General features: G+C 40.0%; 1 protein-coding gene across 2 annotated transcripts; it reads right to left on the bottom strand.

Annotated features, from left to right (window-relative positions):
• Positions 1-691: 691 nt before the first annotated feature.
• swt1 (SWT1 RNA endoribonuclease homolog) lies at positions 692-16,639 on the bottom strand. Of its 2 annotated transcripts, XM_055221371.1 has the most exons (17): positions 16,581-16,639; positions 15,665-15,739; positions 14,940-15,010; positions 13,264-14,554; positions 12,734-12,863; positions 12,553-12,654; positions 11,904-12,095; positions 11,128-11,221; positions 9,694-9,932; positions 8,890-9,041; positions 7,864-7,999; positions 4,680-4,819; positions 4,406-4,536; positions 3,543-3,689; positions 2,317-2,380; positions 2,141-2,205; positions 692-2,003 (listed from the first exon to the last, which is right to left on the bottom strand). In XM_055221371.1, the coding sequence occupies exons 2-17, from the start codon at positions 15,734-15,736 to the stop codon at positions 1,898-1,900; spliced, it is 3,132 nt and encodes a 1,043-aa protein (XP_055077346.1). In that variant the 5' UTR covers positions 15,737-15,739; positions 16,581-16,639; the 3' UTR covers positions 692-1,897. The 2 variants fall into 2 exon arrangements, with proteins under 2 accessions (XP_055077346.1, XP_055077347.1); XM_055221372.1 differs by lacking the exons at positions 692-2,003; positions 2,141-2,205; positions 2,317-2,380 and having other exon boundaries at positions 3,578-3,714.
• Positions 16,640-16,666: the final 27 nt, after the last annotated feature.

The raw sequence follows: 16,666 nt of genomic DNA, 5'->3' as shown, positions 1-16,666 counted from the left end.
CTCAAGAGTCAATTTTGTGTAATATAGTACCTTTAACAATTGTTCTCACCTTAACATAATCCTCTTCCTAAACTTAACAAAACCCAAACCTTAGAAACATGGTTATTTTTTAAAGTTAGGAAACAGGCCATGGTTCAACTTTATCACTTATCACCCAACGCTCAGCATTAACCATGAAGGAAAGGCCACACATTCTCTCATAATGTGATTTATTTTAGAATAATTTCTTTTATTAAGCTTTGAATAAGCTTTTAATCACTAGGAATCGCACACGGTTAAAATATGCTCATCAGAAGTGACTCAAAATAACGGTAAGACATTTTGGAAATTGTTTACTTTACAAAAATATTTTCACATTTTAATGGAAAAAACTGAGCCATTACAAAATCAAATTCAACAGCCTCCTGAAATCGTTATAACATTGAATGCAGTGAAATGAAAATATCTGTTATTTAAAAATATAAAGTTAGGATTAAAATTACAAGCTAATTTGTTACAGTGTCAATCCATCCTGGATAAAAGAAGAGTGCATTCTATTTAAAATATTCTAACATTATCTGGTAATATACTCTCCATCGGATCCTCGAGGGCTCATGGGAGTATGCCCAACCAGTCCACAATATACTGTTACTCTAATCCATTTTACTGCATAAAATATCAAACTAGAAGTAGGTTTTCTGTGATTTAGATTTATATTAGATTATTAGATCATTTATTAGACTGAATTAAAATGAGTTGAATTGGCTGGGTACATTAAGACTTGACTATGGTAAAGGGGAATGTTATATGCATGGCTAATTATTAAAGTGGGGCTCAAGAAACAAAAAAAAAAAAAAAAATTAAAAAATCAGGCAGTTTAAGATGCCAATTTTAAACCATTTCACACCCTTGACTTTGTAACGTAAATATTTGTACTAAAGCCCTTTTAAAATCTTTAACAAATATTTATGAACAGTGTAAAATAATTAAGATGCTACAATATCTTTATAAATCTTAAAAAAAGATTCAAATTAAATTAGAATAATAAAACAATAATATATAAAATCTAATACTGTGAACGAACCAAACATTTCTCAAAAAACGCAACACGTTTTTTAATCAGAGGTGGGTAGAGAAATTGTACTCAAGTTAGAGTACCGTTACTTCATAAATAATATTACTCAGGTAGAAGTACAAAATAGTGGTCCAAGAAATGACTCAACAGTGAAAAAGTATTTGGAGAGCGTACTACTCAAGCAAAAGTATTTGTAAAGGTAACTGTAAAATGGAATTGGTAATGGTAATGGAATTGGAAGGAAAAAACATAAAAAAGTCCTCCTGTGGTATTTTCAAAGGATGGACCACAAAAAGGAGAAAAACACAAACTTAAATGATATCTGAAGGAGCAGTGCAAAAAACACCATCCATCCATCCATCCATCCATTTTCTTCCGCTTATCCGGGGCCGGGTCGCGGGGGCAGCAGTCTAAGCAGGGACTCCCAGACTTCCCTCACCCCGGACACGTCCTCCAGCTCCTCCGGTGGGACCCCAAGGCGTTCCCAGGCCAGAGAGACATAGTCCCTCCAGCGGGTCCTTAAAATTATTAAGCATTGTCAATATAAAGCTTTTGTCATTTGTAGACTTACAGTGGGAGGAGTAACCACAACTTTTATTCAAGTAAGGGTAGTGTTACGTCAATAAAAATACTACTCAAGTAGGAGTAAAAATATGCTGCCAGGAAAGTACTCTGAGAAGTACAATTGTATTAAAAAGTTGCTCAAGTAAATGTAACTACCCACCTCTGGTTTATTCCAAAATATATAAATATGTGTATAAAATGTAAACAGCTTGACTCAAAGAAGGCGCATTAGAGGAGTTACATTCAAGTATATTATTTGAGCGTCTCTGCTGTAGACTGTCAGTGCTGTGCGGCGTAGGACACGTGACGACCTGTGACCTCCATACAGCGATCCAGAGCAGCCCGAACCTCCATCAGCTGGTTTCCTCCGACCATCAGCTTCTCTCTGGGACAAAAACACACTAAATATTATCAGATAATAATGTAATAAGAAATTACTCAAGTAATTTGTTAGTGATAGAAATTAATTTTGAAACAAATTCTGAGCGTAAATAAAATGTAAAATGTTTTTTCATGACTCACCTGTAATCTTGTTGTGAGAAGCAATTCAGAAGATGTGTGGCTGTCAGTTTGTCTGCATCAACAATCTGTAACAATGCAAACGTTTCATGAAGTCCTTTATCACAGCTGATTATCACAATAAGCAAAATATGAGATTTCTAGCTCATATTAAACACACTTATTATGAGAACACTTGCCTGAATGAATTGCACAAGACTGAGCAGATTCTGCGCTTCAACTAAACCCGGAGATGTCAACACACTGCAAGAACAAGAACATAGAGCTTTAATACAGCGAGGCATCAGGAAAACTGTTATGAAAGCGCTTTTAGAAAATGCAAAAATACACAACAGACACTTTGTTCAAAGCAAAAAGCATCAGGATATTTTTATTGAATTATTTTTTCAAAATTTTTGACTCATACAGAAACTGTACAATGTACATTACATCACATATCCCCCCCCCCCCCCCCCCCCACACACACACACTTTTAAAAGGGAACCCTTGTGAAGCAGTAACTGAAGACTTTAATAAGAAGAGCTCACTTTTGCTTAAATTAAGTTTGTACCAGATAACTGTCCAAGACTGAAAGTAGGCGCAAAACAGCAGGTATTGACGCAAAAGTAAATCATCTACATATAATGAAACCTTCACCTATAGACCGTGCCTATGTGCCTCTGACTTTTGGGTTGGTACAAATAGCAATAGCCAAGCAAAAAGCAGCAGACTGAGAGGGCACCCCTGTCTAGTAGAGCCATGCAGCGAAAAATACACAGAAGCTGAATGATTGGTCCTAAAGGAGGGTAAGGGGTTAGAGTAAAGAAGCTTAAACCAGGATAAAAAATTGTTTCACACGATTAAAAGATATGGTCTTGGTCACAAGTACGACCACTCCACCCGGTCAAAAGCATTTTCAGCATCCAGGGAAATTAAGGCCTCCTGTGATTTACTTTGGGAAGGATTATAAATTATATCAAAGAGCCTCCTTAAATTGGAAAAGGAATGTCTATTTTGAATAAAGCCAGTTTGATCAGGATTAATGATATCAGACAAGGATGTTTCAAGACTCATTGCTAGTATTTTAGACAAAAGTTTAAAGTGTACATTTAGCAAACTTACAGAGCGATAAGAGGAGCAATTTTCTCTTTAAGAGAAGGAAAATGGCTTGATTTAGTGTGTGAGGTAACACACCTTGTGGAAAGGACTCATTACACATGTTCAATAACAATGGGCAAGTTTATCTTTAAACTTTTTTTTATAAAACTCAGATGGGGACCCACCAAGGCCTGGGCATTTCGCACCCTGAAGGGACTGTATCGCTGACCCAAGTTCCAGCGCCCTGATAGTAAGGATGTTTAATGGTGGAATAATGACATCATAATAACGAACAGAGCATTCCCCTGCACAGATAAAACAGTGTTACCTGCTGAAGCCCTGCAGCAGCTGTGAGACGGTGCACATGAGTCGGTCCAGGCACAGCAGGACGTCAGGTGGCGGCGGGGGACGTCCAGCAGGGGGTGCACTCACAGGGCCGTTTGGATCAAAGTCCAGAGCTTTGAACACATTCAGGCTGCAGCAGGACAGAAACACATGGCCTTTGGGGTTAGAAGAAGAGGAAAATCAAAGCAAACAGAACTAGTTCATTTTAAACAATTTGTACTGGTCCAAAGTCATTTCCCAACTTACCTGATGTATTTCAAGCATCCTAATTATTCACCACTATGAGTGCATAAGTGCTAAGCTCTCACACACCAGAGTGGAGTTGTGCTTTCATGGTAACGCTAACAACAACTAGAATACTAACGCACACTTCCTGGTTCTCTGACAATAAAATGCTTTATAATTAAATACTGACAGTACCCAGTGGAATTATTTTCACCTCAAGAGCTGCTTATACAATATATCTGCACTGGGACAAGACATTTTTTTCTAAAATACATGAAAAACATAGTGTACAAACCCTTTAAGTAAATGTATAATGAAATGTCAAGATGAGAACTTTTTAAAATTTTCTTTTAGGGAGTATGCAAATTGCTAATTTGATTAGTATGCAAAACTATTTACATACTTCAACTACCTCCATACCTACTGTATTTTACCAGCATAACCCATCAAATGTCCAATCAAATCCCATAAATAATAATAGTAATATACTATGCTTACAATACATAAATAGGGAAATTGGCTCTAGCAAAATAAGCTCAATAAAACGGTCAAATCTTAAGACCACATCAAAGCAATCCAAAAACAATCTTACAACAATCTTAAAACAGAAATAGTGTGTACCTTGCTTGAAAAACATGCTCCCAAATGTTCTCAAAGAGGGCCCAAACTTCACTGGGAGAGACCTGAGGTGACGCAGGTCGTTTGTCCTCCTCTGCTTCATTCATAACCACATCATCTGCTGCAGCTTCTCCCTGAGCAGAAAGCCATTAAAGCAATTAAATAATTATGTTCCATCAAACATGCACAGACTGATTGCCAATAGTTGTTTCCACAATCAGTCATTACCTCAGCTAAAGATTGCAAAAGAAAATGGTTTATATGATGAGATACTGACCTGCGGTTGAAGGGAGTTTAAGATGTTGTTGACGACAGAAATAGAACCAGGAACACGACTTGAACTTTTCAAAAATTCTTTTAATAGATCCTTAGCATCAAGCAGCGCTGCTAAAGTAGAATTCTGGTCCACATCTTTACCTAGAGAAGAACAGACAAATACAATTAGAGTCTGAGAAATATATTAAGCTGAACTCTGTAACAAAACTGGAATACAAATAAAAACAACACTATGAAAATACACCACTGTGCTATAGAAAAATATATAAACGATAATATTGAAACTACTTTATGCCACTGACACAAAGCAGGATAATCCCAGTGAACCATTTTTGAAATAAACAGCCCATCCATCCATCCATTTTCTTCCGCTTATCCGGGGCCGGGTCGCGGGGGCAGCAGTCTAAGCAGGGACTCCCAGACTTCCCTCACCCCGGACACGTCCTCCAGCTCCTCCGGTGGGACCCCAAGGCGTTCCCAGGCCAGCCGAGAGACATAGTCCCTCCAGCGTGTCCTGGGTCTTCCCCGGGGCCTCCTCCCGGTGGGACATGCCCAGAACACCTCCCTAGGGAGGCGTCCAGGAGGCATCCTGAGCAGATGCCCGAGCCACCTCAGCTGGTTCCTCTCAACGTGTAGGAGCAGCGGCTCTACTCCGAGCTCCTCCCGTGTGACCGAGCTCCTCACCCTATCCCTAAGGGTGCGCCCGGCCACTCTGCGGAGGAAGCCCATTTCAGCCGCTTGTATCCGCGATCTTGTCCTTTCGGTCATTACCCAAAGCTCATGACCATAGGTGAGGGTAGGAACGTAGATTGACCGGTAAATCGAGAGCTTCGCCTTCCGGCTCAGCTCCTTCTTTACCACAACGGACCGATACAGCGACCGCATCACTGCAGACGCTGCACCGATCCGCCTGTCAATCTCACGCTCCATCCTTCCCTCACTCGTGAACAAGACCCCGAGATACTTGAACTCCTCCACTTGGGGCAGAGACTCACCACCCACCCGGAGAGAGCAAACCACCTTTTTCCGGTCGAGAACCATGGCCTCGGATTTGGAGGAGCTGATTCTCATCCCAGCCGCTTCACACTCGGCTGCAAACCGCCCCAGTGCCTGCTGCAGGTCCTGGCTCGAAGAAGCCATCAGGACAACATCATCTGCAAACAGCAGAGATGAAATCCTGTGGTTCCCAAACCAGGCCCCCTCCGGCCCCTGACTGCGCCTAGAAATTCTGTCCATAAATATAATGAACAGAACCGGTGACAAAGGGCAGCCCTGGCGGAGTCCAACATGCACTGGGAACAGGTCTGACTTACTGCCGGCAATGCGAACACAGCTCCTGCTCCGGTCATACAGGGACCGGACAGCCCTTAGCAAAGAGCCCCGGACCCCATACTCCCAGAGCACCCCCCAAAGGACACCACGAGGGACACGGTCGAATGCCTTCTCCAGATCCACAAAACACATGTGGACTGGTTGGGCATACTCCCATGAGCCCTCGAGGACCCGATGGAGAGTATAGAGCTGGTCCAGTGTTCCACGACCAGGACGAAAATCACACTGCTCCTCTTGAATCCGAGGTTCGACTATCGGTCGGATTCTCCTCTCCAGTTCCCTGGAATAGACCTTACCGGGAAGGCTGAGGAGTGTGATTCCCCTGTAATTGGAACACACCCTCCAGTCCCCCTTCTTATACAGAGGGACCACCACCCACCACCACCCAGTCCAGTGGTACTGTCCCCGACCGCCACGCGATGTTGCAGAGACGTGTCAGCCAAGACAGCTCAACAACATCCAGAGACTTGAGGTACTCAGGACGGATCTCATCCACCCCCGGAGCCTTGCCACCGAGGAGCTTGTCAACCACCTCGGTGACTTCAGCCAGGGTGATGGATGAGTCCGCCTCCGGGTCCCCAGTTTCTGCTTCCTCCTCGGAAGACGTGACAATAGGATTGAGGAGATCCTCAAAGTATTCCTTCCACCGCCTGACAACATCCCCAGTTTTTCTTTATTACTATGCTTTCTTTTTCGCTGGCGCAACTTATACTCCGGAGCAACGTATAGTCCGGAAACTACAGTAATGGCTACATAATAAACCAATTATTATTTAGCAAAATAAATCACTATCACTGCTCCCACTACCTTACACCTTCTATCTCCTCCTCCTCCTCCTCTCTCTCACCGCTTCCTCTTTCCCTCCCTCCTCCCCTATCTTGCTCTCTCACTCTCTCTTTCCCTTCTCCTCTCCCTCCTCCTTGTTCACAGCTCGGCACAAAGCCAACCTGTGTGAGATCAAGAACTCTGTAGTCATGCTATAGCCAACCAAAAAAATTTGCATTAAACAACGAGAACAAATTCTATACTTTCAAATAATGCACATTCCTGGATGGATTAGATGTAGAGGGACAGCAGAGGAGGAGAGAGGGGCTGATGGGCTCTCAACACTCCAGGCGTAACGTTATTAGACCCATGATGAGAGCCAGAGACAGGACTGCTGCAGTGGGCGACTCAGCAGTTTTCTGACACACATTCTAGTGCCCTCTTTAAGCTGCTGACCCCATTCGGGATTTAGTTTGGTGGTGTTCCGGTGCAGCGATACAGCCCAATGGAAAAAATACTGTTACTAAGGGATGACTAACCAAAATCTGCAGGATATTTAAATAGGATTCAGATAAGTGGGACTCATAGAAATCATGACAGTGTAAAAGCATCATGCAACAATAGGAGTATGGAAAAAATGTGACTTAATCTAGAAGAAGAATAAATTTACTGTGATTTATTAGCATGTTTTTCTACTCATGTTTCAAAACCATTGTAGATTAGACAAGTGGGTTTACTCCAAATTTTGAGGTATGAATCCTGCTGGTCTACATGGCGATGATATTGCTTTGACTGGAATATTCCACCGTAAAGCATTTTATTGCATCTTTTTTGCAGTTCTATTACTTTGGTAATGAATTTGAGAAATAACTATCTTGGAGATTTTAGATATTTTTTTCATTGTACAGCAACAATAAAAATCTAAATTGTCTTATATTGTTACCCATTGTCTTTTTTTTAAAATATTATGATTATATTTCCACCCATTATTGTTCAACATTGTTAGCCATTGTTACTCAAAATGATAAGATGAATGGCGCTTATAGGCAAGTGGCACCTATAAGCAGGAAGCTGAAATCCATAAATACCTGAGAAAAATTTCATGAGGTTTTGGACGTTCTGCTGTTTGGCCCGTGGCACCACAAGTCCAAAAACAGCGATCCAGTGTTTGTTCAGACACTGCAGGACGTCGTTTAGAGACCATGGAGGTTTTATGTAAACAATCTGTCAACATCAAAATAAAAACATCATTACTACTGTGTACATTTGTGACGACTGTTGTGATGAAGTTTACATTTGACATCTGCTCCCATTGGGCCCTGCAGTTTCGTAGGTGGAAGTCATCGGACTTGTTTCTTTTATTATGTTGTTTTTAGGTGAATATTGCAACTTGAATTGTCCAAATTATTATAATAATAATGGCTTACACTTGTAATGTGCTTTACAGGCTTGTTAAAGCCTCTCAAAGCGCTACACTATAGTCATTATTCATTCATTTCCACACGTGGTGATGGTAAGCTACTTTTGTAGCCACAGCTGCCCCGGGGCAGACTGACGGAAGCGAGGCTGCCAATCTGCACCATCGGCCCCTCCGACCACCACCTATCATTCGCACACACACCACTTTCATACTAGGCAATGTGGGTGAAGTGTCTTGCCTAAGGACACAATGACAGAACTTGGTCCGAGCGGGACTCAATTCTCCGACCTTCGGGACCAACACTCTAACCACTGAGCCACTGTCGCCCCAAATTATAACATAATGATCCACGGGTGTCATAGATTATAACTATATAGCAGACACAAGCACAACAGGTTGTCTTTAAATGACATACAAAGAGCAAAATCTGATGTGAGTAAATGAGAAAGACCATATTCAGAAAGAAATAAGGTGAATTTGCCATTTACATGTCATTTTAATCATATTGTAACTCAAAGAAATTTGAAAATAATCAGATTTTGAGTGTGCTTGTGACCACAGCTAGTTTGCTTTATGACATTTTGATAATCTGATAACTGCAAAAATCAGAGAATCAGATTTCTGGGGTCCATTTAAACATAGCCAGCCACCGCAGAGACAGAGCCAAACATGATTTCCCAGAGCACGTGTTTACCTCCTGCCAGAGGTCACTGAATGCAGCCTTCATCTCTGCTTCTAACACGTCCGACAGTGCCTCTTGCAGGCAGCTTTCAAACTCACACACAAGTCCACTCAGGTGACAGCTCCTTCTCCTGGCATCAGTGTTTTTGCTTAGCTGTTTGTTGTCTGCGGAATGAGATACAATATTGTGACATTATTTTAAAAAAAAACCCCACACACACACACATAGAGATAAGAGCTGCAATACTGGAGAGTATGAAAACAAGAAATGATGGTAACACTTAACTACACTTTAATTAGCTGTAATAAAGCATGAACAAACACTTAATTCATAATGAACTAATAGTTTATAAAGAATGATTCAAGCTTAGAAACTACTTATATAATTTTAATTGATTTAACTGATTTAGCTGATTTATTTTATATTAATTGAATTGATTATATTTTAATTTATTTAAATTATTTGTAATTTATTTAAATTATTTACATTTGATTTAATAACATTTCACTGATTACATGAATTTATTTAACTGATTTAATTTTTTTAAAATCACATGTAATTGGTTTAATACCCTAAGCCTCACTAGTAACCCTAACCCCTGTTAGGGTTAATAGTAACCCCTAAATCCTGTACCTGATTTTCTTCCCATGTACTGTACTTTTGCACTTTTTACTCAACTGTTTTTTTTTTCCACAAACTGCCACTTAATTGATGTAAAACTATGATAAATATTTACCACAAGTACTATCCCACCAAACCAAGTAATAATTAGAAAAACATGAAAGCCTGTTATATGAGCTTTAATCCCTGGCTCACCTTTCTTCACTGAGAGGCCAGTTGATTCTTGACTGTGTACATCCTGTGCTTGTGCATGAATGTTGCCAGGTGCTAGTGTTGAAATGCTGTGTCTGTGAGGCTGAGCTGGGGTGGAAATCTGGACATTTTGCAGGAAAGGAAAACCAACACTGGATCTGGCAACCTCGAACTCCAGGTCATTCTTGCTGAAAGCTTGAACTCCACTCAGCAGAGCCTTGCTGCATAAATTCTTATCATTGCTGGAGCAGAAAGAGATATTGCCACAGTGTTAGATGGACAGTAAATTAGGTCACAGTTCTATCTGACACACTCACAATCACACTGGTTTGGTCCTGCTTGAACCCAGTTTAGTCTTGATATAGTCTTGGTTTGATCCTGTTCCAGTCATGGTCTAAATCCATTTTAATTTTGTGCCATATTCCTTTGTTCTGCCTCTTGTACATAACTTCAATATATTTCATATTACTCTATTTTATTTCATTTTACTTGTACATATGCCTCAAATATATATTTGTACCTTCTTTGATACACATCTTTGATATTTTAATATCAAAGATGTGTATCAATCAAAACAGAATTAGAATTGTCAATTGAAATTGAAATTTCAGTTCTTTTTCATTTTTGACACTGATTTAACCATTTCATTGCTAGATTTTAAAAAAGTTGCCTATTGTTACCCATTGTAGAGCTGTAGTCGAGTTCATGAAAAAACAGCTATTCATGCAGAAAAAGTACCAGTAAACATTGTATTCATATAAAGACATATTAAACTTGAATCATGACTTGAATCTGCCTTTTTACATGTAAATACCAAAAATATAAAATCTTCAGCTGTAACTAACTTCTTTCTGCTACTGTCCTATATAAATTGTTAGAATCTAAATAATTTGCATAATACAAATTTTGGTTGACACCATTGACCAATTGATCGAAGAACTACAGCCCTAACCCATTGTTACTTTTCTCTCTATTATATAATGATAACCATTATGATGTGTGAGCTCGTGTGTCCAAGTACTTTCCATTGTTGATCAATAAAGTTTAATCCTGAAGTAGACTTGGTTTAGCCCTGTCCTAGTCCCTGTCCTAGTCCCAGTTCTATTCCCACTTCAAGTGTTAGTTTAGTCCTAGTGTAGTCCCAGTTTAGTCCCAGTTCAGTCCAAATTTGGATGCTATGTTTGCAAGTGTAAACATTCCCTAACCTGTGTTGGTTTGGAAGGGAAATGGGTCATAGGAAATAAGAGAGGGGTCAACAACAAAACACTGGTAATGTGAAACAAAACTCCCTCATGAGAATTCTCCTTGTTCAGCACATCCATTCACTCCCAATTATTGTATCTGGCTGTTCTTTTCTCTGAGCCGAACTGCAACAAGTGTATTATTTGCAGAGGACACACATTTTGCAGCAGCAGAATGACAGTGGGGGGAACTCACGTGCACAAGATGACAGCGCACTCTGGATGCAATCGCTGGTACTGCAGGCAGCACTGCAGAACGCGGTCGTCATTATTCTCTGCGTTGAGACCATCTGGGGACAGTGAACAAGAACGAAAAAACATGAGGCCAGAGAATGAGTGGGGTAACACAGCGATACATGACGCATACACAAGGACAGAGCAGAGGAGGGGGCAGATTCAATTAAAGTTAGACAGCATTTCATCACATGGCAGGGTTTCACAAAGAGCTGAGGGTTTGAAAGAACAGTACAGTAAATGTCAAAAAACATATATGTAATTAATTGTCTATAACTAAAATCACTGTATAAGTTTTTATGGATATGTTCCCCATTGTCCTCTGTATTTGACCCATCCTTTAATATCCTTCAATGCATGGTCTGGGGACCCATGTCTGGGTCATGAGCCAGACTTGGTCAGGATTACCTCAGCTGGAGTATTTGACCTATTGTGTATGTTTTGGGTTGTGGTTTAACAGTCATAACAGTCCTGTGATTTTATGTATCATTTAATTGTTTATCCTACATACTAAACACTAATTTAAAAGAAACATTATCATAATTGTATTTGACATTAACATTTAAAATAAAAAACTTGTTAAAAAGTGGAGGGGCTTGCCCTTGAAAAGCACAGCAGCCATATATAGAACAGAAAGATGCAGTTAGTGCACACGACATACAACAGTGCCACCTAGTGTGAAATATATACAACAGTTTCATGAGAATCAATCTTGATTTGTCAATCACTGTCACTCACTGGTGCTGTCTGCGGCCTGCTGCATAGACTGGCCCCGCAGGTGGCTCTCTTTGCCCTTTAAACAATTGCAGATATAGGAAATCGCAGGTATGGCCAGGTGAGCCACAGACCCAGACAGGCCACGTCCCTTTTTAAGTGAGTCCAGCTCCTGAAGTACCACCCAAGGAATGAGGACCACCGGGATGCCCACCCCTGGAACAGAGAGGAAGTAAGGCATAGATGACCACAGGCTAGAAGGTTTATTAATTTAATATTTTCTTTTGAATTATTCATTTTATAAGTCTTAATTGCAACTCTAATGCATTTGATGAGTATTTCAATATTTATAGTTTCTTTATAATTGGTGCCTATTCCAGCAACTCAGCTTTTATAAAAATATGTATGTCCCAAATATTAGTTTTGGTGATTTTTTCCACATACAACGCCTGATATTTGTATGAAGAAAATACATGATATAATATGATTTTATAAGAAAACAACAGAAAAGGTTTCAAACTAAAATTAATCTAATTGTAGGATTTTTCCTTTGCACTAGCAGTGTCTCGCCACTGATTGGTATAGATATGAATATACATTTCCTTTCAATGCTAGATGTATAATATAGAATTCTGATGAATGCTGATATTTGTTGGTTTTATTTATACTTTACCTTTTAAACCACGAGTCACAATCTTTTTTACATAATCCAGATGACTGAGGAGAATATTGGTATCCAGCACTATAATCATGTCCTGCTGAGGTAGAGGTTTGCCTGAAAAGAGAAGCTTGGCTTTAGAAGCTTTTTCCTCATGACTTATAAATATACTTCCCTTGATAATGCCACTACTCACATTTTGTATGTGTGGCGCCCTCTTCTGGTGGGTCTATCTCCATGCAGGTGAGCTCCCCATAGCTTTGCATCACATCCACCTCCAGGAGTTTTTCAGAGCGAGCCTGGTGCAGCCCTTCAGCCACCTGCATCTGGAGGAAGAGGAGGCAAAAAAGTAAAGTATTTTGTTTCTGCTGTTTTAAAGGTGCCCTATGTAACTTTTCTGATGGAGGGTTCGCCACATACTTGTCTCCATGGAGAGAATACTACCTTGCCTTGAATAATCCACCATGTGGCATTAAACGTATCTATCTTGCATTATTCAATTACATTATTCATTTTGGGCAAGCTTCACAGATTTGACATGTAACTTGGCCTGGTGGTGTCACCTGATTGTCTCCATGGAGATAGGAAAGCTTAATGGCATACTGTGGAATATTCCAGGCAAAGCAATTACATCTCCATCGAGACAAGTACGTGGTGGACACTCAACTAGACAAGTTACATAGTGTACCTTTGAAAAGTTTGAAAATGTATGTGAGATTGCATTACCTCATCTTGCCACGGTGATGGGTCAACATGAGAAGAAAAAGTGTTCGCAGCAGAGGGCCAGGGATCTTGATTTTGGACATTTTGAATAGCGGATATTGCCATGCTAGTGGACGAATGCGTGGATTGCTTCATAACTGATGATGCCGACTTTGAAGAGGTACGATCTCTCTGTATCGGTAGAGTTACATTGTCTTTTATTGAAGTTTCTGCTACAATTGTCTTTTTGGGGATTTTAAAGTTCAAACGTCCAGGGGGTGGCAGAGAAGGGACAATACTGGTTTCTTTTGGAGTCTTTCGCTGCTGTGCTCGTGACACTTCAGTACTTGTTTTAATACTAGATTTTGCAGCTGTGGCTGTCTCTGTAGTAGTTTTAGTAGTAGTTTTACATGGCAATTGGTCTGCACGGTGTACAGGTAAAGCTTTATCATCACTTTTTATGGATATAGTTTTATTTTTGTCTTTTGCTAATTTCGACTCTACAACAGTTGTAGCACTGATGGCAGGAATTTTGAAGTTTAAAAGTAAATTAGGGGTTTGAGATGGTGAGGGGTCCACAGGTAAAAAGCTATTACAAAAAGATGACTTGGAATCATGTTTTGTAACATTTTGATTTGACACTTGACGTTTTGTTTTGCTACTGGACGACAGCGAGATTCTATGGTCCTTTACTAATTTTTCAGCCACAACAGTTGTTTTAGAGAAAGGCTGATCAAGGACAATGGGGGTTGGTTTTAGGATCTTGCATTGCTGCTCTGGCAAAACATATGTAGTTTTATGGCTAGTTTTTGCAGTTGTAGTTGTCGCCTTTGAGGTAGCAACACCAAATATTTGACTTTTCAGTTTGGTCTTTAAATCGTCTTGTTGTGGTTGAGCATATTTTTGTTTTTCCGGCTCATTTTTCACAAGAGTAGTTGTATCTTTGGGGACAAGCAGGGGCATTTTTGCCTCAGAGGTGGTCGGTAAAACATCCCATCTTCTTTTTCGTGACGATTCAGTCTGGCCTTGTACTTTTTGAGCAACAGAAACTGATCTTGGTGTAAAAATGTTCCTTTTCTGTGCTATAAGCTTATCCTGAGAAGATGATTTATGAGAACTGTCTTTGGATGACTTCCTTTCAGGATTTTTACTCTTTTTACTTTCTTCATCCTTAAAAATGGGGGACTCTCTTCTCTCCCTCTCTCTTCTAGTGGATCTTGCGTTTTCCAGCGTAGACACGGGCTTTTTAATTTGACGTTTGCTTTCAGCCTCATCTTTTCGAGATCTGCGGTCGTCTTTGGTTCTATGTGCTGGGCTACATGTAAGAGCAGAGAGAAAACATTAACATGAGTAATACAGATGTGATATTTGATAACTATCTTTTGTATTGCAATAACGATATTATTGCAATATTTTAGCAGTGTTTTTGGCACAATATGTTCAGTTAATTTCAAACAAAAATGCACATGCCTTCATTTACTAGTCAAACTGGGTCAAAATAAAACCAAGACTAACCCAGGTCAAATTTTTTTTGTCTTTTTTATTTTCAAAAAGTATTCTTTTCTGTAAAATGGAGAAGTTTGTGTTTCTTGTGATATCAATAATTGTGTCAGTCAATATTGATATTTTCGTGATATATAGTGCAGCCGTAATATGTAATTGTAAATAAAAAATACATATTCATAAGATATTACACCTACACATCATTCCTCTCTTTACTGTGGGGCCGGGAACATTTCCTCTTAGCTCTTTCAGTTTTGCTCGTTGAGGTCTGGGGATTGAGAATATAATAATTAAATATCACAGGTATAACATTACAGCAAGCTCACAATTTGATTTAACAGACAATGCAGTTACTAAATGTAATTAAAGTAAATGTTTTGTATATCCATCCGTCCATTTTCTTCCACTTATCCAGGGCCGGGTCCCGGAGGCAACAGTCTAAGCAGGAACTCCCAGACTTCCCTCAACCCAGACACTTGCTCTTGCTCTTCTGGTGGGACCCTAAGGCATTCCCAGGCCAGCCAAGAGACATCGTCCCTCCAGTGTGTCCTGGGTCTACCCTGGGGCCTCCTTCTGGTGGGAGGAACACATCCCCAGGAAGATGTCTACGAGGCATCCGGGTAAGATGACCATACTTACCATGTTTCCCAAGTCATTAAAGCATTTTTGTTGTAAAAAACAAACACATGCAGAAACAAATTAATTCTTTCCAAAAAACAAATTAAAAAGAAGAATGATAAAAATATATCCATAGGTATATTTTAAGTACACCATTTGACCTGTGGCTCTAGTGACATAATAAGAACAGATTTAAGACTAGAAATTAATTCATGCACAACAGAAAGCATTGTTTCAGCCCTGTCAATATCATTACTCAATATCAAAACTACAATAGCATCACAAAAAACAGACAACTTCTTACTTTTGCATAATCATCCTCACTTGAAGATGTGGAATGCCTTCTATGTTTCCTCTTCTTAGACTTCTTGGACATGTCCTGCACAGCATAAGTACAATGGAAAGTTACAGCGTATGCTGCAGCACCAAGTGTGTGCTTCTTTTTCCTATTTTTGTATTGCTTTTTCCACTTCCCATCAGTTATCTAGTAGAGTAGACCAAGTAGAACCATTGCCTATTTGCAAATTATGCACCTATTTGTGACACACTCCACTGACCCCAGATGTGTCTGTAAGGTACTGAGTGCATCTAACATGTACTGATTATTGATCAGTTGATTATACAGGAGGAGAGAGCAGGTGACATCGAGGGAATGATTATTACTCTGACAGTTGCGTGTGCTTTGGTTCATGTGTGTGGGTGTGTGTGTGTGTGGGGGGGGGGGGGGGGGGGTGTATGTGTGTGTGTGTGTGGTTATATGAACGCACACAGTACTCGTACACACAAGATTAGGCAAGATGACCTGCGAACAACACGAGGCTCCGCTCCTAACACCATAATAACGCTGCATTGAACTAGTGGGCCACGGGCCTTCAGGAACTACAATAACAACAGGTGCATCATGGGTAATGTAGTCCACTGGACAGGGTCAAGTCAGAGAAGAGACTGTATGGACAAAGAAGAAACTGATGTTGCGATGTTTCTTTAATTCTCACCATTTGCATAGTAATAGAATTCCCACAACAATTCAAATGTTATTTGTCTATAATGTTATATGTTAATGTTATATGTCTATTGTGTAATATTATTTGCATTATGTGCTCTCTTCTAAATGTCGCGTCAAAACACAAAGCTAGCATTGTGTGGCATGGTGTTAGCAAAGCCGTGGGTCGAGACTATTGAGAAAAGTGTTTTAAAAATAAGAATAAATTGTAAAATACCTAAGTTTGGTGCGGTCACCTCACTCCTTCGGTTCACCACACAGCTGCCAAACCAAAACTTCCGCAATGCGATTTCTACGGCAAAA

The sequence above is a fragment of the Periophthalmus magnuspinnatus genome, chromosome 4, assembly GCF_009829125.3.
Source record: "Periophthalmus magnuspinnatus isolate fPerMag1 chromosome 4, fPerMag1.2.pri, whole genome shotgun sequence".
NCBI classification, from domain to species: domain Eukaryota; kingdom Metazoa; phylum Chordata; class Actinopteri; order Gobiiformes; family Gobiidae; genus Periophthalmus; species Periophthalmus magnuspinnatus.
Note: the sequence above shows the minus strand (reverse complement) of the source record. Positions and strands in the feature narration are given on the sequence as shown.

What these genes read in the sequence shown, in the direction of transcription:
- swt1 (XM_055221371.1), bottom strand. Translation starts at nt 15,736, where the DNA reads ATGTCCAAGAAGTCTAAGAAGAGGAAACATAGAAGGCATTCCACATCT. An exon ending in CATCACCGTGGCAAGATGAG is followed by an intron (nt 12,864 to 13,263) that starts GTAATGCAATCT and finishes CTCTTCCTCCAG; the next exon opens with ATGCAGGTGGCTGAAGGGCT. An exon ending in TAAACTCCCTTCAACCGCAG is followed by an intron (nt 4,537 to 4,679) that starts GTCAGTATCTCA and finishes CTTTCTGCTCAG; the next exon opens with GGAGAAGCTGCAGCAGATGA.